The sequence below is a fragment of the Somniosus microcephalus genome, chromosome 6 (genome assembly GCF_052327205.1).
Source record: "Somniosus microcephalus isolate GS21.2 chromosome 6, FLI_Smic_1.0, whole genome shotgun sequence".
NCBI lineage: Eukaryota > Metazoa > Chordata > Chondrichthyes > Squaliformes > Somniosidae > Somniosus > Somniosus microcephalus.
Genome location: NC_140992.1, coordinates 101,969,494 through 101,995,095, shown reverse-complemented (window position 1 = coordinate 101,995,095; position 25,602 = coordinate 101,969,494). Strand labels below are relative to the sequence as shown.

At 46.8% G+C, this 25,602-nt stretch overlaps 1 protein-coding gene across 1 annotated transcript in view; it reads right to left on the bottom strand.

The window, feature by feature from the left end:
* LOC147115965 (ephrin type-A receptor 3-like) overlaps window positions 1-25,602 on the bottom strand; it is a 441,173-nt gene that overhangs the window by 164,939 nt on the left and 250,632 nt on the right. Inside the window, exon 4 of the mRNA XM_085990636.1 lies at window positions 16,496-16,651. Within this exon, the coding sequence (XP_085846762.1) occupies window positions 16,496-16,651 (156 nt within the window). The remainder of the gene's footprint in view (window positions 1-16,495; window positions 16,652-25,602) is intronic.

The window sequence follows — 25,602 nt, the reverse complement described above, 5'->3', positions numbered from 1 at the left end:
ATAGAAATATACAAAATAATAAAATGGTATAGATAAGATAAATCCAGATCACTACTTCAAGGTAAGATAAGGCATTAGAACAAGGGGGCACCGGGTAAAACAGGTGAAAGGGCATTTTAGGACCAATGTGAGAAAGAATTTCTTGATCGACAGCATTTCCACCAGGACAGTGGAGGAAAGAAACCTTAGTTCAAGATATAGTTAGACATAATTCTAGATGGAGAAACTGAGATGGACCTACATTATCTATTGGTATCTTGTGTATGTCCCAATAACCTACAGTGTCATTCTTAACCAGATATTTGTCAGCTCCTTTTTGACGGATTTAACCAACACTCCTTAAAATGTACCTCTTTGACCAAGCTTTTATTCACCTGTCCTAATGTCTCCTTCTTTGGCTCGGTGTCAATTTTTTTTTGTATGATTTTGCTCCTGCAAAGTGACTTGGGACATTTTACTATGTTAAGGTGCTATATAAATGCAAGCCGTTGTTGTTGTTGAACAACGTTTACTAGTTGTATGTTCCACAGATCCCATCACTCAAGGGGAAAGGGTGAATTCTTCTGATCTTTTGTCTTGTTGAAGTTGGTTAATTTAAATTTTCTGTACTTGCAATCCAATTCAATTTGCCTCCTTAGGTCTACAGCATATTTATTTTAAAAACCTGGATCATGCCCCAACCACCCCCTCAACAAATAGGTGCTGATTTTGATCTCCCTACCACTACTTCTTTGGATGGAAATGGGGCAGTAGCGAGATCAAAATCACTAAACAAGACTCGGTGCCATGTTACCGCTGAGGTCTGGCCTGCTCCCATTTTGGCCTGGGTCAGGAAATAGGTTCACCAAGGCTCCCGCCAGAATCAACTTGCTGGAATTGGGGTAATATGGAGACTTGAACGTGGACCACCTGGCTGGGAGTCAAATATCCCACTGTAGAAAGCACTTCCTGTGGTAAACAGGAAGTGATGTACCAGGAGTTGCATCAGAACCTTGGTTGCTTAAGTAGGAAATACCACAGATTATTGCACAGCCATCCAATTTTCTTCCAACTCTCCCACGTATTATCGATGGGATACCACTTCATGTCAATATCACAAAGCAAAATATCAGGAGACTGAGTGTGTGTCACAATTGTCAAACGTCAACATTTGTACCACATGAATCTAAACGACTGCTCATTTTTCTAATTCACATTTGCTTTCAAGTTCTATCCTTGGCATAGTCAGACTGTGTGCAGGGGTCAGGGAGATCGCCTGAAATTCGTCAATTACACTAAAAGAAAAAACAAGCATATAATTTTCTTTGGAAAGATATAAATTAGATTCCATTTTCCAGACTCTGCTCGCATCTCTGCTACCATTATCTGACTGCCTGCGGTTGCAATTAAATCTTATTCTAGGTCCTTTTGCCAATCTATTGTGAATGCATTTGAGCTGGATTGACATCATGTTCCTCTTGTGCGCCATCATCAATATTAATGAGGGGGGCGGGGGGGAAGCGTCTCTCCTCAACTCAGCAGAATGCAAGCATTTGAGCAAGTTTCTGTCTGTGACGCGAAGGTGAAAACTTCACCATACCTGTTCTGTTACTGTAGTGTATGTAACCTGTACTACCTTAAGAGGATACCTTAAGGCAATGGACTACTTTTTGATGGCTCCTGTACATTGTAGTACCGGTGGTGACCACACCGGTATATAAACCCTGCGGAGCAAAGTGTATCTCAGTTCAGCCCTGACCCTCAATCACTAAAGACCTGTTTACTTACTTCTGTAGTCTGTGTCCCGTTATTCAGTATAACTGCATTTGAAAACACAGACTCAACAGTTACAATGTGCTTTTACATGTCACGCTTCTACACTTGCACAAAGATATGTGTCTACAATTCTGACGGCAGGATAAGAGAGCGGGTTTTAGCAATGTAAACGCGGCGGGTGTGGGAGGCGCAGGTTCTGCAATCTGAACTTTAAAAGTTCCAAACGTAAAAGCCCCATAGACACAGGAACAAGCTTTAAAATAAAAACAAAAATGCACTTTCAGGGTTCAGCTTTTCAGGAGATATTCATTTTCTACGTTGGATTGCAATTTAGAAGGATATGCTGATTGGGTTAGATGAAGAGGAGTGCGAGGAGGCTCGTGTGGAGCATAAATGCAGGCATAGACCAGTTTCTGTGCTGTAGATTCTATGTAATTCTATGATTGTTACATCCTTTGGGTTGGGATAAAAATCTTTTACAGTAGGACTCCTCCCAGTGGATTAAAATGTTGTACTGAGCCACACAGATCAAGAAAGTCCTCGAATTTATTCCAAGTCTGTCCTGTGTGTGCTGGCCTGACTGGGGAAGGGTTGGTGCAGATGTTGGCCTCAGTACCCCTGGGCCATGGGAGAGAGAGAAAACAAATGAGCCACTGTAGCTTTGTGAGTACTACGCGTGCATTATATACTGCAATCTGTATTACACGATACAAAAGCAAAATCCTGCGGGTGTTGAAAATCTGAATAACAACAGAAAAATGCTGGAAACACTCAGCAGGTCAGGCAGCATCTGTGGAGAGAGAAACAGAGTTCATGTTTCAGGTCGATGGCCTTTCGTCAGAACTGTAAGAAGTTCAAGCTATAACAGTTTATAAGCAAGTACAGAGGCAGGGAAGGGGGGGGAGCAGGAAGGAAAGAACAAAGGGAAAGCTCTGTGACAGGGCTGCATGAAGAGGGGTGGGAGGAGGCTCGTGTGGAGCAATAAACGCCAGCACAGACTTGTTGGGCCGAATGGTCGGTTTCTGTGCAATGTAATCCTATGATTGTTACATCATTTGGGTTAGGATAAAAATCCTTTACAGTAAGACTCCTCCCATAGACCAGTGGATAAAAGTGTTGTACTGAGTCACACAGGGCAGGAAAGTGAGTTTGCTGATCTGACTGACTTGACCTTTCCCTTTGTTCTTTCCTTCCCCCTTTTTTTCCCTGGCTCTGCACGTGCTTAAAAACCGTCAAATCTTCCAGTTCTGACGAAAGGCCATCGACCTGAAACATGAACTCTGTTTCTCTCTCCACAGATGCTGCCTGACCTGCTGAGTGTTTCCAGCATTTTTTTGCTGTTATTTTCTATTACATGAAATGTTGCTGCTGTCACTTATAAAATAGTCCAGCCTTTAACATGCTGTGAGCAATACCACAGGAGCACCACTGGTAGCAGTGAGTCAGGTGCAGCCCGACTAGAGCGGGCCTGTGTGGTAACACAGCATCGGCGGCAGTTACACCGGCAGCAGTGTGTCAGCGAGCAGCCCGACCAGAGCGGGCCTGTGTGGGAACACAGCATCGGCGGCAGTTACACCGGCGGCAGTGAGTCAGCGAGCAGCCCGACTAGAGCGGGCCTGTGTGGGAACACAGCATCGGCGGCAGTTACACCGGCGGCAGTGAGTCAGCGAGCAGCCCAACCAGAGCGGGCCTGTGTGGGAACACAGCATCGGCGGCAGTTACACCGGCGGCAGTGAGTCAGCGAGCAGCCCAACCAGAGCGGGCCTGTGTGGGAACACAGCATCGGCGGCAGTTACACCGGTGGCAGTGAGTCAGGAGCAGCCCGACTAGAGCGGGCCTGTGTGGGAACACAGCATCGGCGGCAGTTACACCGGCGGCAGTGAGTCAGGAGCAGCCCGACTAGAGCGGGCCTGTGTGGGAACACAGAATCGGCGGCAGTTCAAACCGGTGGCAGTGAGTCAGGAGCAGCATACCAATTCAACAGCAGGGGAGAGAGGTAAAAAGTAATCAAAGTGTGACGTCATCAGGAAGCAGGTAAGTGATTGGTTGGTGAGTATTTTTCTTTTTTTTTAAACTTTAACTCTGGTTTATAGTTTCTAAGGTCTCTCTGGTGTAGCAGGGACTGTTGCTAAACCAGTTAGCTGTAGTGTAATTAGTGGGATTGATTGATTTAATTTAAATTCAATTAATTAAAGGGTAAGTCATGGCAGGACAGCCGAGCCCCGTGATCTGCTCCTCCTGCGATATGTGGGAACTCAGGGACACTTCCTGTGTCCCTGACAACTACATGTGCAGGAAGTGCGTCCAGCTGCAGCTACTGACAGACCGCATTGCGGCGCTGGAGCTGCGATTGGACACATACTGGAGTGTTCACAATGCTCAGGACAATGTGAATAGCACATTTACGGAGTTGGACACACCACAGGTAGAGGTTGGACAGGAAGAAAGGGAATGGGTGACCAACAGGCAGAGTACTAGGCGCAGGCAGGTAGTGCAGGGGTCCCCTGTGGCCATCCCCCTCTCCAACAGATACACCACTTTGAGTACTGTTGGGGGGGATGGCTTATCAGAGGAAGGCAGCAGCAGCCAACTTCCTGGCACCAGGGGTGGCTCTGCTTCACAGAATGGGAGGAATAAGAGGGATAGAGCTATAGTAATAGGGGATTCAATTGTAAGGGGAATAGATAGGTGGTTCTGCGGCCGCAAACGAGACTCCAGGATGGTGTGTTGCCTCCCTGGTGCAAGGGTCAAGGATGTCTCCGAGCAACTCCAGAACATCTTGGAAGGGGAGGGTGAACAGCCAGTTGTTGTGGTGCATATAGGCACCAACGATATAGGTAAAAAGCGGGATGAGGTCCTAAAAGCGGAGTATAGGGAGTTAGGAGATAAATTAAAAAACAGGACCTCAAAGGTAGTAATCTCAGGATTGCTACCAGTGCCACGTGCTAGTCAGAGTAGAAATAGAAGGATACTTCAGATGAATACGTGGCTAGAGGAATGGTGCCGGGGGAGGGATTAAAGTTCCGGGGACATTGGAACCGGTTCTGGGGGAGGTGGGACCAGTTCAAACCGGACGGTTTGCACCTGGGCAGGGCTGGAACCAATGTCCTAGGGGGAGTGTTTGCTAGTGCTGTGGGGGAGGGTTTAAACTAAAATGGCAGGGGGTTGGGAACCTGAGCAGGGAGACAGAGGAAAGGGAAACAAGGATAAAAGCAAAAGATAGGAAGGAGAAAAACAAAAGTGGCAGTCAGAGAAATCAACGGTTTAAATCAAACATGGCCACAGTAAATAATAATTCTAACAGGTCTAAGAGCGTTAAAAAAACAAGCCTGAAGGCTTTGTGTCTTAATGCGAGGAGCATTTGTAATAAGGTGGATGAATTGGCTGCGCAAATAGAAGTAAACAAATACGATTTGCTTGGGATTACGGAAACGTGGCTCAAGGAAGGCCAGGACTAGGAACTCAACATCCAGGGGTATTCGATATTCAGGAAAGATAGGCAAAAAGGAAAGGGAGGTGGGGTAGCATTACTGGTTAAAGAAGGGATTAACACAATTGTATTGAAGGATATTAGCTCTGATGAGGTGGAATCTGCATGGGTAGAATTGAGAAATACTAAGGGGAAAAAAACGTTAGTGGGAGTGGTTTATAGACCTCCAAACAGTAAGGTGGAGGTTGGGGATGACATAAAAAGAGAAATTAAAGAAGCATGCAATAAGGGCACAGCAGTCATCATGGGTGACTTTAATCTACATATAGATTGGGCCAACCAAATGAGTAACAATACTGTGGAGGAGGAATTCCTGGAGTGTTTACGGGATGGTTTCCTGGACCAATATGTCGAGGAACCAACCAGAGATCAGGCCATCTTAGACTGGGTATTATGTAACGAGAAAGGATTAATTAGCAATCTTGTTGTAAGAGGCCCTTTGGGTCGGAGCGATCATAATATGATCGAGTTCTTCATTAAGATGGAGAATGAAGTAGTTGACTCGGAGACTAGGGTCCTCAATTTAAATAAAGGAAACTATGATGGTCTGAGGAGCGAGTTGGGTAGGATTGATTGGGGAATGCCACTCAAAGGGTTGACGGTGGATAGGCAATGGCAAACATTCAAAGACCGAATGGATGAACTACAGAATTTGTTCATCCCAGTTTGGCATAAAAATAAAACAAAAAAGGTGACCCAACCGTGGCTAACAAGGGAAATTAGGGATAGCATAAGCTCCAAGGAGAGGGCATATAAATTGGCCAGAAAAAGCAATAATCCTGAGGATTGGGAGCAGTTTAGGATTCAACAAAGGAGGACAAAGGGATTAATTAGGAAAGGGAAAATAGAGTATGAGAGTAGGCTTGCAGAGAACATAAAGACTGCCTGTAAGAGCTTTTATAGATATGTGAAGAGAAAGAGATTGGTGAGGTCAAGCATAGATCCCTTGCAGTCAGAATCGGGGGAATTTATAATGGGGAACAAAGAAATGGCAGACCAACTAAATACATATTTTGGTTCTGTCTTCACAAAGGAGGACACAAATAACCTCCCAGAGATGCCGGGGAACATAGGGTCTGATGAAAGGGTGGAACTGAAAGAAATCAGTATTTGTAGGGAAATGGTGTTAGGAAAATTGATGGGACTGAAGGCCGATAAATCCCCAGGGCCTGATAATCTACATCCCAGGGTACTTAAGGAAGTGGCCCTAGAAATAGTAGATGCATTGCTGGTCATCTTCCAGAACTCGATAGACTCTGGAACGGTACCCATAGATTGGCGGGTAGTTAATTTTACCCCACTATTCAAAAAAGGTGGTAGAGAAAAGGTGGTGTATTTGGACTTTCAGAAGGCTTTCGATAAGGTCCCACATAAGAGATTAGCGTGCAAAATTAAGGCACATGGGATTGGGGGCAAGGTATTGACTTGGATAGAGAACTGGTTGGCGGACACAAAGCAAAGAGTTGGAATAAACGGGTCATTTTCTGAGTGGCAGGCAGTGACTAGTGGGGTACCGCAAGGATCGGTCCTTGGACCACAGCTGTTCACAATATATATTAATGATCTGGACGAGGAAATTGGATGTAATATCTCCAAATTTGCAGATGACACAAAGCTGGGGGGGAGGATATGCTGTGAGGAGGATGTCGTGAAACTCCAGCACGATTTGGACAGGTTGGGTGATTGGGCAGAAACATGGCAAATGCACTATAATGTGGATAAATGTGAGGTTATCCACTTTGGTGGCAAAAACAGAAGGCAGATTATTATTTGAATGGTAATAGATTGGGAGAAGGGGAAGTGCAAAGAGACCTGGGTGTTCTTGTACACCAGTCGCTGAAGGTAAGCATGCAGGTGCAGCAGGCGGTTAAGAAGGCAAATGGTATGTTGGCCTTCGTAGCAGGACGGTTCGAGTACAAGAACAAGGATGTCTTGCTGCAGTTGTACAGGGCCTTGGTGAGACCACACCTTGAGTATTGTGTGCAGTTTTGGTCGCCTTACCTGAGGAAGGACGTTCTTGCCATGGAAGGAGTGCAGCGAAGATTCACCAGGCTGATACCTGGGATGGCAGGAATGACGTATGAGGAGATATTGTGTCGATTGGGCTCATACTCACTGGAGTTTAGAAGATTGAGAGGGGATCTCATCGAAACCTATAACATTCTGTCAGGCCTGGACAGACTAGATGCAGGAAGGATGTTTCTGATGGCCGGGGAGTCCAGAACCAGGGGTCATAGTCTAAGGATAAGGGGTAAGCCATTTAGGACTGAAATGAGGAGGAATTTCTTCACCCAGAGAGTGGTGAACCTGTGGAATTCTCTGCCACAGAGGGCGGTGGAGGCCAGTTCATTAAGTATATTCAAGAAAGAGTTGGATATATTTCTTAAGGCTAAAGGGATCAAGGGATATGGGGAGAAGGCAGGGACCGGGTACTGAATTTGGATAATCAGCCATGATCTCATTGAATGGCGGAGCAGGCTCGAAGGGCCGAATGGCCTACTCCTGCTCCTATCTTCTATGTATCTATGTATCTATAATAATAAAATCAATGTAATAAAAACACTACATCTTGTTCTGCACATAGACTTCCTGTTCCGCGCTTCTCTTTCCAGGCCAATATATTCTATGAGACAGTCTTTTAAAAGAAATGAGAAAGACAATCATTTAGAATGTCCAGAGAAACTTGCCCATCAACACAAAATACCTTACTAAGCAGGAGTCAGATTGTCTGTACTCTATGGAAGATGAATTTGAGGGTGTGAATTCAAACTTATGGAAAAAATGGGAGAGCAATACTAGATCGTACCGTTTTGACGCACTTTGCTTCAACATTTAAAGTCTGCCTTCCCCCATGAATATAAAGCATTCTTTGAATGAACGAGGTATTACAAATCCCGTTGTACAGTCAGACTAAGCGATTAAGCTAAATGTATGAATTTCCATTTATCAGCAGCTTGCAGTCTTTTTGCTAATGGTATAATTAAATAGAGCTTCCTATGTGACATCTCATTTAGCTTTCAACAGGTTATTTCAGTTTATTACTGCCAGTATGGGTCATGCTGAATTTTACTTTGAGGTTATAGACTGACCTGCCTTTGTGTCAACCACCTAATGGGAAATAAAACCTGTCTCGGTGGATTGAGCCAGGCTGCATCACAAAGTGACTACTATCTTTAGCGCAGCTGACAGAGGATGTTCTTCTCAAGCTTTCACAGCAGTAACACAATGGAAAGGATAATTCGGCTGGATTTACAAAGCAAATTTTCATAGGCAGTGACCAAAGTATGACAAATACCGCAAGACACAATGATGCATTATTCTAAATTAAATCTGCATCCCTTCCAATTTTGTATCGCTTTTAAAATAAAAACAAGTACTGATTCACTTACCCAGAAAAGGCACAGTTAGCTGTAGGGGTATTTGCCTGTTTATTTGCACGATATCAAATGTAAATATTGGGGTAGAATTTCTGCACAGGTTCTTCTGATCTCCCTCAGGACCTTTTTAAATGGCCGTTTTCGCCATTTCTCTGGGGATTCCACCGTTCGTCCGCCACAGTTACATCGGAAGATCAGACGGACAATGTTCAGAAATCCCAGGCAATTTTTTTTGAAGATAGAATGAGTGAAGATTTCAATGACTGTTTGTAGACGAAGTCAGTGCAGCAGCACCTTTTCCGCTGACTACTTCTCCCATGTTGCCTCCCGAATGGCTCAGCTGATAAAGGCGCTGTGCTGTGTGGATATATAAACCGAGAAGATGCAGGTTTGGTTCCCGGTCCGCAGCAAGTTAGCTGATCTCAACTAGAGTGTTGCTCTGTGTTCTCAATGCACCGGGGCTATAAAGGGAAGGCAGTCAACTAGGATTCTCAATCCTGACTGCAATCTTTTTTTTTATTCGTTCTTGGGATCTGGGCATTGCTATCAAGGTCAGCATTTATTGCCCATCCCTAATTGCCCTTGAGAAGGTGGTGGTGAGCCTCCTTCTTGAACCGTTGCAGTCGGTGGGGTAAAGGCACTCCCACAGTGCTGTTAGGTAGGGAGTTCCAGGATATTGGCCCTGCGACAACGAAGAAAGGGCGATATATATCCAAGTCTGTTTGGTGTGTGACTTGGAGGTGATGTTGTCCCCCTGCACCTGCTGCCCTTGTCCTTCTAGGCGGTGAAGGTCGTGTGTTTGGGAGTTTACTGTGCCTGGAAAATGCATGTGGGTGAACTTCAGGTGAGGACAGGATAAGACTGTGTAGGATTGCACACAAAGATTGGCCACTTGGGTGAAGTGCCAGTACTGTGCTTGGTGGAACTGTACAAGGACTCGGCACTTTCAGGAAAGGAGAGAAAAATCAGAAGCAAAAAAATGCACTTTTATTCATCATGTTACTTGATAGGATGGCAGAGGGTCGTTTATTCATGATTTTATCAACAAGATGAGGGATCATGATAGTACTTGACAACAAAACCCAGAATTCAAGCTCATAAAGTAACTGAAAATGTTTGTCTGTATGCGGCATTACCAAATCCTGGACACTTGTCACTAAATTAAAAGCAAACCTATTCTGTTTGTGATGGAGTTTGTCACCAAATTTTCTGCACCAAAGAATGACAAATGTCAAAACTGGATTATGCACCAGAATTCAACAATAAATGTTGACTGAAGGTGATTCATGCTTAACTATAGTTCATTGGATGCTGGAAGCCTCTGGTATTGCACCCAGCCAGAGGTGTGAGCCCGGACAATAAATGCTAATAGGCTATCCGACTGTGGGATGCTTCGATCCTATCAATAACTGACATCCACAAGAATGCACAATTCAGAGGATAGTCATCAGAAATAGAAACCTTAGATGCTTTCTCTCCTCTCCCATCTTGAGGACAATATATGTATCCCATTACAGACGAGGCTGAAATCAATTAGCTCAGCATGAACTTGGGACAGAGCCTAGCCCACAGTGCAAGGTACCACACCAAGTGCCAGTGCATGTACTCACTGACTATTGGTGGACCTTTCTACCAGTGTTATGATCGAAAGCATGATGTTTAGTAACAATGAATACATTGCTGTGCAACTAAAATTGTAACTTCGCACATATAGAAAAAAAATAGGAGCAGGAGTAGGCCATTCGGCCCTTTGAGTTTGCTCTGCCATTCAATATGATCATAGCTGATCCTCTATCTCAATGCCATATTCCCGCTCTCTCCTCATACCCTTTGATGCCCCTTGTATCTAGAAACCTATCTATCTCCTTCTTAAATATATTCAGTGACTTGGCTTCCACAGCCTTCTGTGGTAGAGAATTCCACAGGTTCACCACCCTCTGAGTGAAGAAATTTCTCCTCATCTCAGTCCTAAATGTCCTACCCCGTATCTTGAGACTGTGACCACTTGTTCTAGACCCCCCAGCCAGGGCAAACATCCTCCCTGCATCCAGTCTGTCTAGCCCTGTCAGAATTTTATACGTTTCAATGAGATCCCCTCTCATTCTTCTACACTCTAGTGAATACAGGCCTAGTCGACCCAATCTCTTCTCATACGACAGTCCTGCCATCCCAGGAATCAGTCTGGTGAACCTTCACTGCACTCCCTCATGGCAAGTATATCCTTTCTTAGATAAGGAGACCAAAACTGCACACAGTACTCCAGGTGTGGTCTCACCAAGGCCCTGTATAACTGTAGTAAGACATCCTTGCTCCTGTACTCAAATCCTCTTGCAATGAAGGCCAACATACCATTTGCCTTCCTAACTGCTTGCTGTACCTGCAGGTTTGCTTTCAGTGACTGGTGTACAAGGACACCCAGGTCCCTTTGTACAGCAACATTTCCCAATCTATCACCATTTAAATAATACTCTGCCTTTCTGTTTTTCCTACCGAAGTGGATAACTTCACATTTATCCACGTTATACTGCATCTGCCATGTATTTGCCCACTCACTCTGTATTGATTTCTTTGTGGGTTCAATGATGAGACATTTATGAAAGAGAATGGCCTAGAAATTGAGTTTTGGCGCAGCCAGGGCTTTAGCGCCGGAAGTTAGTGCCGGAGCTAAGTCGCGCTGGTCGGGCCCAAAATTCAATAGTTCTGCGCCCAAACGGCTGCCGGCGCTGCTGAGAGCTGTTTGCGCCTGAAAACTGGCGCAACGCGCTGAATTTTGGCGCTATTCCGGCGCTGCGGCGCCCGCTGCGGTGCGGCAGGTTCGGGAAGTGCAGGCTTCCTCCTTCCCTTAAGGAGGAGCTGCCTGCACCCGGCCGCGGCCCGCGAAAATCTTTTTAAAAATGAGCCCGGCACCTCGGACAAGTGCCGGGCTTGCTTCTGTTCCGGGGGGGGGGGGGGAAGTCCGGGGAGGGAGCTGCGGCCAGGCGGCCGGCGGGAAAGCGGCCGGCCGCCGCGGGGCCTTTAATGCGCCGGCGCAAAAACATGTTGGACTCTGTTGCCAGAGTCTTAGTTGCGGCTGCCACGGGCGAGGCGGCCGCAACTGAATTTCGGCGCTGGGGCCCGTCGGCATGGCAACCGGGACGCTGCGCACACCGATGACGTCATCGGTGCCGGCGCAGCGCTACCGGTCTACCGCGGCGGAAGGGCCCCAGGCAATTTAGGCGCCGGCGCCAATTGCAGCGCTAGGCCCTCTAGCGCCGCAAAATCGGCGCTAAGGGCACTGAATTTCTAGGCCAATGTCTTTTAATCTAAAGTCTGTTCAACTCTTTATACAGCTTTTACAGGAGACACGATGCTGTGATGCATCTAGAATCAAACTGAAACTAAACTCAACTGCCTTGCTTGTCTCGGCCACATGCCCTCTGATGGTCAGGCACAAGCAATCAATACATGCAAACATGCTATTAAGGCATCATAATTGAACAGGCAAATAACATCACTATTTGCTGATATCATTACATCTCCCTTTCTTAAAACAAAAGTATTTTACTTTTAACTAACAACATGTTTTCTTTGTATTAATCTGCATTTTAACTGTAACACTTAATGAACTTACATTATCATTATCATGATCAAGGTTTTTTAACCTTGCTTTGTGTGTTCACATGAAATATGTCAATACACTAGAACTTGAAGAAAGAATAAGATAACATTACTTCCTTCTATAACAATAGTCCTTAAATTTGCTCAATGAGTCTCTCAGGAGGCTTCACGTGTCTTGAGGATTTTCTGATTGATTGTCCCTGAATCTGAGTTGTTGCCTCAGATGATTGGTTCTCAGCTGTGTGATCAGGTTGTTCAACAGTATCAGTCTCTTGACCTGCTGTGGCTGGTCCCATGAGAAGATCTCGATGATTTCTTCTCAGAACAGCACCCTCATCTGTCTGAATGGTGTATGATCTTGGTTGAACTTCACTCAGGACAGTTCCCTTCTGAGTCCATGTGTTTGTTTTGTCTTTCAACCTTACTTGGTCACCAGTGTGGAGTTCAGGTAGGTTTTGTGTTCCTCTGTCATAGTAGTACTTTTGCTTTTCTTTCTGTTGTTCTTTGAACTTCCTCACTTTCTCCCCCTCTTTTGTTTTCAGGAGGTTCTCCGGGATGGGTAGGTTTGACCTTAGCCGACGTCCCATCAGGAGTTGGGCTGGTGACATACCACACTCGAGCGGCGTTGTGCGGTATAGAAGCATGCTCTGGTAGAAGTCAGTTCCACTGTCTTTTGCCTTGTACATCCGTCTTTTCACTGTGTTTGTGGGCTCTCCTGGGTCAACAGCTCTGGACAACGTGTCTGCTGTATACATCAGCTTACCCGGTGTGTACGCAACATTCAGTTCATCATAGACTGTCTCTCCTTCGCTTTCCACAACAAGGACTCTCTTTACCAGGTTCAGTCTCTCACAGGCTTTTAAACCTAGTATGGCTTGCACATCCTTTGGCACCACGATTAATGCTAGCGTGTGCCCTCTGTCCTTGTGTGTTACTTTGACAATGCATCTTCCTTTCACTGGTATTTCAGTACCTGAGTATCCTGTCACTTTCACTTTGATTCCATGTATCTTTGGTCTGGGTCTAATTTTCTTAAAATCAGTCTCTGATATCACATTAACTTGTGCTCCAGTATCCAATTTAAATGGAATATGTATGTCATTCACTTTTAGTGTCAACATCCAGTCTCTTTCTTCTTTTTTGTTTTCAGACACAACATCTACATTGAACTCCTCTATCTCGCTTTCATCTACTGTATGGACCTTGCTTTGTTGCGCTTGGTTCTTACAGCAACGGGCATAATGGTTGTTCTTGTTGCAACTATTGCATGTTTTACCATATGCTGGACACTTTCTTGGTGTATGCTGTGTACAGCATCGACTGCATGACTTTCGATTGTCCCTTTCATTTTTGTTCGCTGGCCACGCCTCTTTTTTCACATTGGCACTCTTTTTGTTAAACGGTTTGTGTCCGTTCATTCTCACTGCATCCACGTTGCAGCTACTGTCACTGAACAGCTCCTTTGCCTGCGACTTCACAGTCTCTGTAGCCCTACACAGTGCTATGGCTTTTCCCAGGTCTAGATCTTGCTCTCTTAGCAGTCTTTCCCTTAGACCATTATCTGGAATACCACACACCAGTCTGTCTTTTATCAGCGAGTCTGTCAGTCCCCCAAATTCACACGATTTGCTTCTGTTTGTCAGTTCAGTCACATACTGATCAATAGTCTCACCCATTTTCTGTACACATGTGAAAAATCTGTGCCTCTCAAACGTCACGTTACGTTTAGGTATGCAGTAGGCCTCAAGCTGTTCCATTATTTTATCTAGCTTCATTTTGTCTCCATCAACAGCGAATGTGAAGTTATTATACACCTCCAGCGCTTCATCACCCACGACATGTAAGAACAGTGACGCTTTCATCTTATCACCTTTCTCGTCAGCTCCGATTGCTGATAAATACAACCCCACACGTTGTTTGAATCTCCTCCAATTTTCAGCCACATTACCTGTCAACTGAAGCGTCGCCGGTGGGAGTAAACCTTCCATTTTTCACTTCGTTAGCTATTCTCTAATGGTAAGTAACGATGTTCTCTTTTGGCTTGCTAATCTGTGGAGAGCTGATTTAACTTCATCTCTTTCAGCCACTTCTGACACCATGTATTGATTTCTTTGTAGGTTCAATGATGAGACATTTATGAAAGAGAATGTCTTTTAATCTAAAGTCTGTTCAACTCTTTATACAGCTTTTACAGGAGACACGATGCTGTGATGCATCTAGAATCAAACTGAAACTAAACTCAACTGCCTTGCTTGTCTCGGCCACATGCCCTCTGCTGGTCAGGCACAAGCAATCAATACATGCAAACATGCTATTAAGGCATCATAATCGAACAGGCAAATAACATCACTATTTGCTGATATCATTACACACTCAACTTGTCTAAATCGCCTTGAAGCCTCTTTGCATCCTCCTCACAACTCACAATCCCACCTAGTTTTGTGTTGTCAGCAAGCTTGGAAATATTACATTTGGTTCCCTCATCCAAATCATTGATATATACTGTGAATAGCTGGGGCCCAAGCACTGATCCCTGCAGTACCCCACTAGTCACCGCCTGCCGCCCCGAAAAAGATCCATTTATTCCTACTCTCTGTTTCCTGTCTGTTAACCAATTTTCAATCCATGCCAGTATATTACCCCCAATCTCAGGTGCTTAATTTTGCACACTAACCTCTTATGTGGGACTTTATCAAAGGCCTTCTGAAAATCCAAATACACCACATCCACTGGTTCTCCCTTATCTATTCTACCAGTTACAACCTCAAAAAACTCCAGTAGGTTTGTCAACCATGATTTCCCTTTCATAAATCCATGTTGACTTTGTCAAATCCCGTTGATATTTTCTTAATGTCCTGTTATCACATCCTTTATATTAGACTCTAGCATTTTCCCAATGACTGATGTTAGGATAACCGGTCTGTAGTTCCCGGTTTTCTCTTTCCCTCCTTTTTTTAAATAGTATGGTTACATTTTGCCACCCTCCAATCTGCAGGAACTGTTTCATAATCTATAGAATTTTGGAAGATGACAACCAATGCATCCACTATTTCCATGGGTACCTCTTTTAGTACTATGGAATGCAAATTATCAGGCCCTGGGGATTTATCAGCTTTCAGTCCCATTAATTTCTCCAGCACTATTTTTTTACTAATACTAATTTCCTCCTTCTCACTAGACCCTTGGTTCCCTAGCATTTCTGGGAAGTTATTTGTATCCTCTTCCTTGAAGACTGAACCAAAGTATTTGTTTAATTGCTCTGCCATTTCCTTGTTCCCCATTATAAATTCACAGAAATCACAGAAACCCCACAGTGCAGATAGAGGCCATTTCGGCCCATCGAGCCTGCACCGACACATATCCCACCCGATCCCCGTAACCCCTACACCAACACGTATCCCACCCTATCCCTATAACCCCACGTATTTAATCCTCCTAACACTAAGGGTCAATTTATCATAGCCAATCAACCTAACCCACACATCTTTGGACTGTGGGAGGAAACCGGAGCACCCGGAGAAACCTCCCGTTTCTGACTGTAAAGGACCTATATTTGTCTTCACTAATCTTTTTATTTTTACATACTTGTAGAAGCTTTTACAGTCCGCTTTTATGTTCCTTGCAAGTTTACTCTCATACTCTATTTTTCCCCTCTTAATCAAATCTCTTGGTCCTTTTTTGCTGAATTCTAAACTGCTCCCAATCCTCAGGCTTGCTACTTTTTCTGGCAACTTTATATGACTCCTCTTTAGATCTAATACTATCCTTAATTTCTTTTGTTAGCCATGGTTGGGCCGCTTTTCCTTTTATGTTTTTGCGCCAGAAAGGAATGTATAACTGTATAACATCATCATTTTCTACTTCCAATTCTGGAACAGGCGGCTCTGTTTAGAACATAGCATTTAATCTTGCAACCACTGAATCTGAATGTTTATTCCATGATTGCAATTGTTAATTTTTCTGTGCCAAACAAAAATGAAAGCTTAAGCAAATGCAAATTGAAAAAAAAGACTTGTAATTTCTGAATAATCGTTTAATAATTCCTGAGTATGCCAAAGCAATTTACAGGCATAAGTTGATTGAAGGATATAAATGTGCAAGGAATGCTGCAGGACAGCCCGCTGTTGATGAATCCAATTGCTACCTCACTTGTGCAGAAAATTGCTGACACTGCTCTAAGTTATGGGTCTTTCACTCCTGAGAACACTTACAACTCTCCATCAAACCTTCATATCATATGGGTTTTTCAGTGATTGTAGCATACGTGTTGACTTACTTGTACATGGCATAGCCCTGGGGTCTGTCTCTGCTCTGTAGTAGTTTTTCTCACAGGTACATTGGGGTGAACTCTCTTGATGTGAGTAGCTATGAGGTGGACACTTCATACAGTACGCATCGATGGAGGAGGCCTTGTAGAAACCAGGTCGACATGCTAGAAACACAAAATAAAAGGTGTTAGAACAAGAGTACTTAAGTGACATCATTGTATTGAGCTTAATATGAAAGAAAACTCCATCTTTCAGAATGGTAGGTTGAAAATCCTTGTTTCCTCCAACCCAGAAAGTTAGGTCTGAATAGGAGGCAGCATTAATGTTAGCACTAGAGAAAATCAGAGCCAGCACAATCCCACCCTGATGACAAGTGGTACTGCGGCAAATAATGGCTAGAATGGAAGATTGAGAAAATAGATCTGCCTTGGCTGTAAGGTGATGTGGGTTGTTGTGGGATACTCTAAGGATTGTAGTTCTACAGAAAGAGGGTGAAGATAACTCCAGTGATGCATCCCTGTGACACCAACAGATTGTATATACACAGCAGCGAGATATTCCAAGCACCCAAAGCATAGATAAAAATTCCTACTCAAGCCCCAGGCTCCAGATAGAAAGGCAGGCCCATGTGTGAGGAAATTCTTGCAGACATTGCCACCATTAAATAACCAATTTTATGATTTATTTTCAGAATGCCGTGTTTTATTTATCTGTGTGTTATGTTGTAAATGTTATTTCTAGCTGTTATACGCTGACATGAGTCAGATAGAAAATGGTGATTGAAAACTGTGTGAAGGAATTATTTTAGCAATTTGATTGGCTAGTTGAGTTCAACAATGGCAGGTTTGAAAAAAGAAATTAGGAATTTTGTTGCTCAGTTTTCTGTTAGTTACTCGTTCCTCATTGGCACGTTTTGGAACTTCCGATGCATTGACATTCCGTTGATGAGATATTTGATTGGTAACTGAACAGATAAGGGTTATTAAGTTAATCACAAATTTTCACTTTCAGCATGTATGACACTGAGGTGTGACACTCTTGAGGTGTGGCACTACAAAAGGGAGCTAACACAAGACTTTTACTGATACAGAGGCACCTCAAATTACCACAGATGAGGGTCTTTTTTTGAAGTATACATTTCTTCAAGAAATACTATGGTTTCTGGGAAATAACCAGTCAATTTTACAACCAGACAGGAAGTAACATTCATCTGTTATTGAACAGGTGATCACCTGAGGTAACTCTCCAATCATTGTGGCTCTACCCAGCTGGAGAAAACAGGAGCATTCAGCCTTGAGGTACCTGCATGTTGTTCATTAATGCTTCTCCTTTAGTCGACCTACTAAGACGTTTTACTCTTTCCCAAAACGAGTCTCCGAATATAAACATGCCCCCCAGGGAACCTCCAGCACAAACGTCAGTGAAGACTCAGGACTGAAATTGGGATCTCCAGTTGATGGTCAGTTGCTTCGATCATCATGTGAGGGATACTATTGTATCACACTGCCCACTGAATTTGGCTGGTAGTGATTCAGCACTCAGGGCACAAACTGCATGTCTGCATTTTCCATCCTAGATGAAACCCAGTTATTGTAACTTATCAGACAATGGTTCAACACCAATTAGAAGAGTTGTTAGGGGGCAAGACTGATATGTCCCATGAAATGAAGAGAAAGAAACATCTGCTATCCATGGAGGATCTAATACCTCTCACCATCTCAAAGTGACATTTAGTCACAGATATCTAAAAGCTGTCTAAATATGAATTTGGTGAGTCATATAATTATTGGACTTCATTATTTTTCTTGATGAAACCATCCCTGGTGTATTTTAAGTACCTTAATCAATCTGTGATCTTTGAAAACCATTTTGATTGCAGCATATGAAACACTTGGCTTATAGGAGCACTAACAAAATTAACACATTTTAACCTTTCACACTATGTAGCACTTTTTAACAAATAAATTGACCAAAGGTATGTCAGCATCTATTTGCATATATGAAGTAAGTCAGGGGCAATAGATAAATGAGGACCACGTGTGCCAGAACAGCCTGGAAGCTGAATGTTAGGCACACGAGAGGAGGCAGAAGGAGAAGTGGGGATGGGGAGGAGGAGAGGTCGGAGTGGAGAGAGGGGAAAGGTCGGGTGGGGAGAGGAGAGAGGTGGGGCTGGAGGAAGACGAGAGGGTGGAATTCATAAGTAAGCCATCCTGACAGCTCATTAAGGTTCTGCCTCTACGATGTGCAAACCAGCGTGCAAAACTTGGTTACAGCTCCTCAGGGTCAAAGAAGGGAAAATTAGTTAGGCTGCCTGGTCCTGATCAACTAGAGATTATGGGGGCGATTTTGCTGGTGCTCAGGGGTCGAGTTTGGAGGGGGACTGCTGGCAAAATCAAAAAGATTTTCAGCGGGTCACAAGCCTGCTTCCAACGCACCTCCAATCAATCTTCCCGGGAGTCGGGTCCCCGAATTGCGCAGGGACCCAACTCCTAGCGGTGGGAAGAGAATTATAGCCACTTAACTGCTTGTTAACAGGTAGTTAACAGGCAGTTAAGAGGCTTAACTGCTTGTTAACAGGTAGTTAACAGGCAGTTAAGAGGCTTTTTCCAATTTTGCCAGGTCGACTGCGGGCTCCCCGACACCACGCAAGGTAAGCTGTGAGTCTACTGTAATGTTTCTTTGATGACAGCTGCAGAAGTGGTGTGAAGGATCCAATGGTACACTGGTGAGTTTCAGAGGTAAGGAAATGCTGGGAAAATCATTTTTAATGTATTTAGACTTTTCTGTAGGTAACAAGGTTTGAAGTGTTTGTGTAGTCCCACCTCATTAGGAGAACCTCTCTCACCAGTGACAGATCGCTTCTGTAACCTCACCTGCAGCTGCCATCTGTTTTATCCTAAGGAGAGAGTCTCTGGAGAGCCTGGGTGCAAGGGCTCACCTTTGTACAGTGATTGGCAGTGTTTGCAGCACCTCTATGCTGTCAAACACTGAAAATCACCTGTCAAACAAAAATGAGCATGTCCCCTTTAAGAAAAGCGGCAGATGACGTGTCATCAACTGATGTCATCTGACACCAGCTTTCTCTTAATTGGCCGGCAAGCCCGCAGGGCGGGCTTAACAAGGCCAAATGACGCAAAATAATGTCTGTGCGTCGGGCATCGTTGGGGGTGGGGTCGGAACCCGCAAGTCAGCTAACCCACTCCCAACTTGCCTCTTCAGGTAAGATCGCAGCCTATGTGTGGAATGCCGATTGAGGACAGGCTTGGGCCCAGTTGTAATGCTTGCCATAATTGGATAGCCTGCTGACACTCATTTATCAATCCTCACACATGATTAACAACCATTGAGTGTGGAACCAGAGGGGGATCAGCACATAGAAACCATACCTCAGTGAGGGAGTCAACTCTTTAAGGAGTGAAGACAACTTAAGAGCAAAAAAAAAAGCTTATTACTAACCAGGAATGTGCTAAAACCATTCCTATTAAACAACAGTAAATAAGTAACTTATTTATCATCCCACAGAAGATCTTTCTACCCCCTCAACTCTCTGGCTAAAAAATACTTTAAACCCAACGGGCTAGATTTTCAGTATAGACAGTTTTGGGGCGCTAACCTTAGCGCCCGCCCGAAGTTAGCGCCCGCCCCAAAGTAGCGCCCCGTTGCCGGAAATTCAGTGGCTTCGCCCTAAGAGAGTGGTGGAGCGCTAAAAGAGGCGTTCCACTCCTACCTTTAGGCGCTAAGCCGGCGGTCCAGAGGGATAGCGCCCAGGCGGGGCGCAGCGCGGGTGCGGTCATTTTTGCACTGACAGCAGACCCCGTGGTGCCGACCAGCTGTTAAAGGGGGAAGGGACGAATTGGTCTGCTGCCACGCCCTGCACACTGCAGCCTTGCAAAGAGGCCTCAACACTGCTGCTCAGCCCCAGGGAGTCATGGCAACGCCAGAGAAGGCCCGTCAGCGTGCCCTGCGCTTCTCAGAGGGTGATCTGGACATAATGGTCACAGCTCTGGAGGTGAGGCGCAAGATCTTGTTTCCAGAGAGTGGGAGGAATCCAACCCACCATGACTACACCAAAGCCTGGAAGCAGATCGCCCAGAGGGTGACGTTCACCGGCGATGCCCCCAGGACCCACAAACAATGTCGTAAAAAATACAACGATCTGACCAGGATTGTGAAGGTGAGTAGCCTTTCCAGTCTCCTCCTCATTCTTGCATGTACACCTGACATGATGGGCAAAGGGAGCTGAAAGTCCTATTGGCCAGCCCTCAGCCAGCAGCATTGGGACAGTCATGAGCATCAAATGGCCATTCGGCACTCTACACTTTGGCCAAGCTATTCCACCATGGGAGGCAGTGCACACTACATCAGGGGTTCACTCTGTCCAAGCTATTCCACCATGGGAGGCAGTGCACACTACATCAGGGCTTCACTCTGTCCAAGCTATTCCACCATGGGAGGCAGTGCACTCTACATCAGGGCTTCACTCTGTCCAAGCTATTCCACCATGGGAGGCAGTGCACTCTACATCAGGGCTTCACTCTGTCCAAGCTATTCCACCATGGGAGGCAGTGCACTCTACATCAGGGCTTCACTCTGTCCAAGCTATTCCACCATGGGAGGCAGTGCACTCTACATCAGGGCTTCACTCTGTCCAAGCTATTCCACCATGGGAGGCAGTGCACACTACATCAGGGCTTCACTGCGCACTTACAGCCCGTCCTTTCTCTTGCAGGCTAAAGTAGCGTTTAATCGCCAGGCCCGTGCCAGGGGTGGCCGCGCCAAGCTGCAGAAGCTCACTCGGCTGGAGGAGCGCGTGTGTGTGCTCATGGGAGCCCGTGTGATTGTCCCCACAGCGTGCGGTGTATCCGACCCTCCACTGCCCGGCAATGGTAAGGACCTCGCCTTTTGGCCCTCTCGCGTCGCACTGGCCCATCCGAGCTACCTCCTTTGCCACTGTCCCACCAATGCGCTGAATGCCACTAGTCCTAACTCCCTCGCTGACGCCGTCTCCTCACTCTGAAGCTACTCTTGTGCATTCCTGCTTTCAGCTGGTGACGACCAGGACCCTGAAGCTGCCAGTGACAGCACCTCCGACCAGGAGGAGGAGGAGGAGCAAGCCGGACCTTCGGGGGAACTGTCACATCCCGCAGGAGAGGAGGAAATGCTTGACACCTCCTCACTGGACGAGTGCCTGGAGGAACTGTCGCAGGGCAATGCAGCTTCTGGGACCAGTGGCGTCCAGCCACCCAGCAGCCGTGCGCGTGGCCCGCGGCCTTCCCCCCAAAGGGGGGAAGGATCAGAGGGGAGTGCTGCTGCTCGGCACACTCGCCGCCACCAACGCGGCAAGGGTCCCCTAGTTCGGCCCCCTCCTCCCCAGCGGGAGAGTCGCGACTCCAGTCCGGACACCTTCACTTCGGAGGAGGTGCGGAAGCTGGATAAGATGGCCGAGGACTCGGACCGGTGCCACACGGAGCTCATGAGCGTGGTGGGGCGCATGCCTGAGGCCATCGAGTCGCTGGCGACCAGTGTGCGCGAGTTCGGGGCAGCAACTGCCGCGAGTGGCCGCATGCTGACTGATGCCGTCAAGACCCTGGCGGCTGTGATGCGCGCGCACACCAGGACCACAGGGGCACTCACTGCTGCCACATGCGCTGTCTCAGGCAGGCATCGCCAGGGCAGCCGCCGCGCTGGACCATCCCAGCAAGCCGCCCCTCGGCTGATTGCTGCGGATCCTGCAGTGCGGGCTCGGCCGAGTGCCACCGCGCCACAGCACCAGCCAGCGCATCCCAGACGCCAGCTGGCCCACATTGCGCCATCCGTCGCCGCCATTCCCCCACTGGGGCGTCAAGGGCAAGCGGCTGCAGCTGATGGTGGCCAGGCTCAGGTGCGCCACTCAGCAGACGGCCCCTCGAGGCCCAAACGCCGTGTAGGCCGCCCCCCAGCGGCATCTGGCGGAAGGGCATCTGAGCCTCAGGCGCCTTCCCCCAGCCTCGCAGCAGCCACTGGGCAGAGCTTGCGAAGGAGCAGCAGGCCGGGCAGGGGAGGCAAAAGGCTGGCCAAGGTCTCGCCCTCGCGGGCCACTCAGTAGAGGGTGTGGGCAGCTTTCCTTTAATATGGCGGTGGCCATCTTTATTTTGCCCATGGTTGTGTTGTTGGAGGGCTTATTTTTTGCGTTAGGCCGACGTTGAGGCCCGATTTGAAGAAAGGTGGAGTGACTCCTCCCCAGTTTGTGGGAGTGAGTCGTTTGTTGGGCTTTTTGTGGGGCCCGTTTATTGTTTTTGGGGATTCATGTGGGAAGGGCTTTTCATTTTTGTGCAATAAAAAATTATCTTTATTCATGCAGTCTCCATGGTTGTTCTTCTTAGTGTTTGTTGGCTTCGCCGGCCGAGGGCTTGCGGAGCGGCTGCATTCATCTTCCCTCATGGCCCCTGGCCATTCCCTGACAGGGGGCTTAGAAGTACCGTGTAATAAGGTGGCGTCGTGCGGCCCTTGGCCCTGGTCGCTCCCTCCTGGGAACGTACTCCTGCTCCTCCTCCTCCTCCTCCTCCTCATGCTCCTCCTGCTCCTCCTCCTGAGGTGCAGGTCCAACGTCAGGTGGCAGTGCCTGAGTCCTGCGGATAGCCAGGTTGTGTAGCATGCAGCAAACCACCACAAATTGGGAGACCCGGTCCGGCGAATACTGGAGAGCTCCTCCGGAGCGATCAAGGCAGCGGAACCGTTGCTTGAGGACCCCAATAGTTAGCTCGATGATGTTGCGGGTGGTTTGATGGCTCTCGTTGTAGGCCTCTTCAGCAGCGGTCCTGGGCGCGCGGAGCGGGGTCATGAGCCAGGTGCACAAAGGATAGCCTTTGTCCCCGATGAGCCATCCTCTTGGGGGAGGCTGTGCCTGGAACATGTCATGCACAGTACTCTGCCGCAGGATAAAGGCATCGTGGCTGCTGCCTGGGAAGCTGGCATTGACTGCCATGATGCGCTGCTTGTGGTCACATACCAGCTGCACATTCAGAGAATGGTAGCCCTTCCTGTTGCGATACTGCTCGCCATGCTCCAGAGGGGCCCGCAAAGCCACATGCGTACAGTCAATGGCGCCCTGCACCAAGGGGAATTCCCCGAGTCTGGCAAATCCCAATGCGCGCTGATGCTGGCTCTCGAGGGCCATGGGGAAGGAGATGAATTGGCTTCTCCTTCTGAACAGTGCTTCGGTCACCTGGCGGATGCAGCGATGCGCGCCGTACTGGGAGATGTTTGCTATGTCCCCAGCAGCGTATTGGAAGGAGCCGGTGGCATAGAAGTTCAATGCCACCGTCACCTTCACTTCCACCGACAGAGACGTCCTGCACCTGAGCTTTGGCCGCAGATCTCGGCGAAGCAGGTGGCAGATCTCTGCAATCACCTCCTTTCGGAATCGGAGCCTTTTAACACATCGCGCGGCACTCATGTTTAGGTAGGAGCGCTGCTGGCGGTATAGCCTGACTGGGTAAGGCCTACGTGGCCGATGCCTGTAGCCCCCTCTGCCTCTAGCCAGGGCTGCCCCTCTCACAATGCGTCTGCGAGCCCTACGGACATGGCGCTGCAGCTCCGCGTTGGCACCCCATGCAGGCCCCATCAAATCCTGGCAAACAGTCTAATTTCCAAATGGCCACTTGCAGCGCTATGGCCTGAGTCCAAAAATACCTGGCTCTTGCTGCTTGAAACCAGTTAGCTATCCTCCTTGTTGTGTCTCCAGAAATGCGTTGCACAAGACTGTTTTCTGAAAAAAGGCTGGCCTTTATACTGGAGAGGACGTTCCCTTTAATTAGCGCCCCCCGGGGCCCGCGCTGGTTGTGTTGCGTTCCTTTTTCCAAACGCTCCGGCCGCCCGCCGCACAATGGGGCGGTCCGACTGAAGTTTGGAATCGGGGCGGCCAAAGGGCGTTGCACGAGGATGTGACGTCATTTTCTGCACGCGCATCCGGGCGGGCGCTAAACTTTGCGCCGGCGCTAACGGGCAACTTAATTTGGGGCGGGGCGCAAACTGTGCTGCGCCCGGGCGCTACACGCATAGCGCCCGGAAATCACTTCTCTTAAGGCGCTAACTGCTGGCGCAAGCGACTGAAAATCTAGCCCAACCTCTCTAAAACTATAAAAACAAAATACTGCAGGTGCTGGAAATCTGAAATAAAAACAGAAAATGCTGGAAACACCCAGCAGGTCAGGCAGCATCTGTGGAGAGAGAAACAAAGTTAACGCCTCAGGTCGATGGCATATCTGAAGAACTGATCTCTCTCCACAGATGCTGCCTGACCTGCTAAGTGTTTCCAGCATTTTTTGTTTGTATTTCACTGAAACTATGTTTACCTATAAAAGGATTGAAATTCTACAGAGAGTAAAGAAAACCATGCTGTTCAGCAACTGAGTTGTTCAGGTTTGACCTTTTCCTTGCCGTATGGAAAATGAAGCCCCATTATTAAAAATTATGGTTAAAAATGGTCACCACAGATATAGCCAAAAGTGTCCTCTGAAAGTACTCGAGTGATGCGCATCTGCTGTCAAAAATATCCGTATTTAATTAGACCCTGACTTACAGCTAGACTCAGCAAGATGCCAGATCACTTTTTAATGCCTGGCACACCACAAAGATTCTGAGACTACTTGTGCTGCGCAATCTATGTGATATATAATCCACAGAATCTGCTTGTTCACAAAGTGCGTGGATTTTTTATGCAAGTAAAATACAGATTCATTTGTCCCTGTCAAAACCAGCCAAAGTTGGTTGATTTATACTTTCTATTTCGTATGTTGAAAGATGCACTGCCATCAGGGTTTCTGTGACAGAACAGAAAGTGCTGACTACACGGGAAAACTTCCACATTCAGTTTTGCGACGGTCTGGGATTTTGCTGAAATACTTTTTTCAAGAGTGAGAAATATAAGTGAAGGGACAAGGCAGGACAGCACCCAGGTGGAAAAAAGTAAAAGAGCTGATGAGGTATATGGAAACGTATTGATTAGGTGACATCAAGTTGGTGAGTGCAATAGCGTTTCCTTCCTCCCCTTTGTCTCTGGTGTCCCCAATGGATCTATCCTTCATCCCCTCCACTTCCACATTCACCTGCTTCTCCTTGGTGATATTAATGGCAG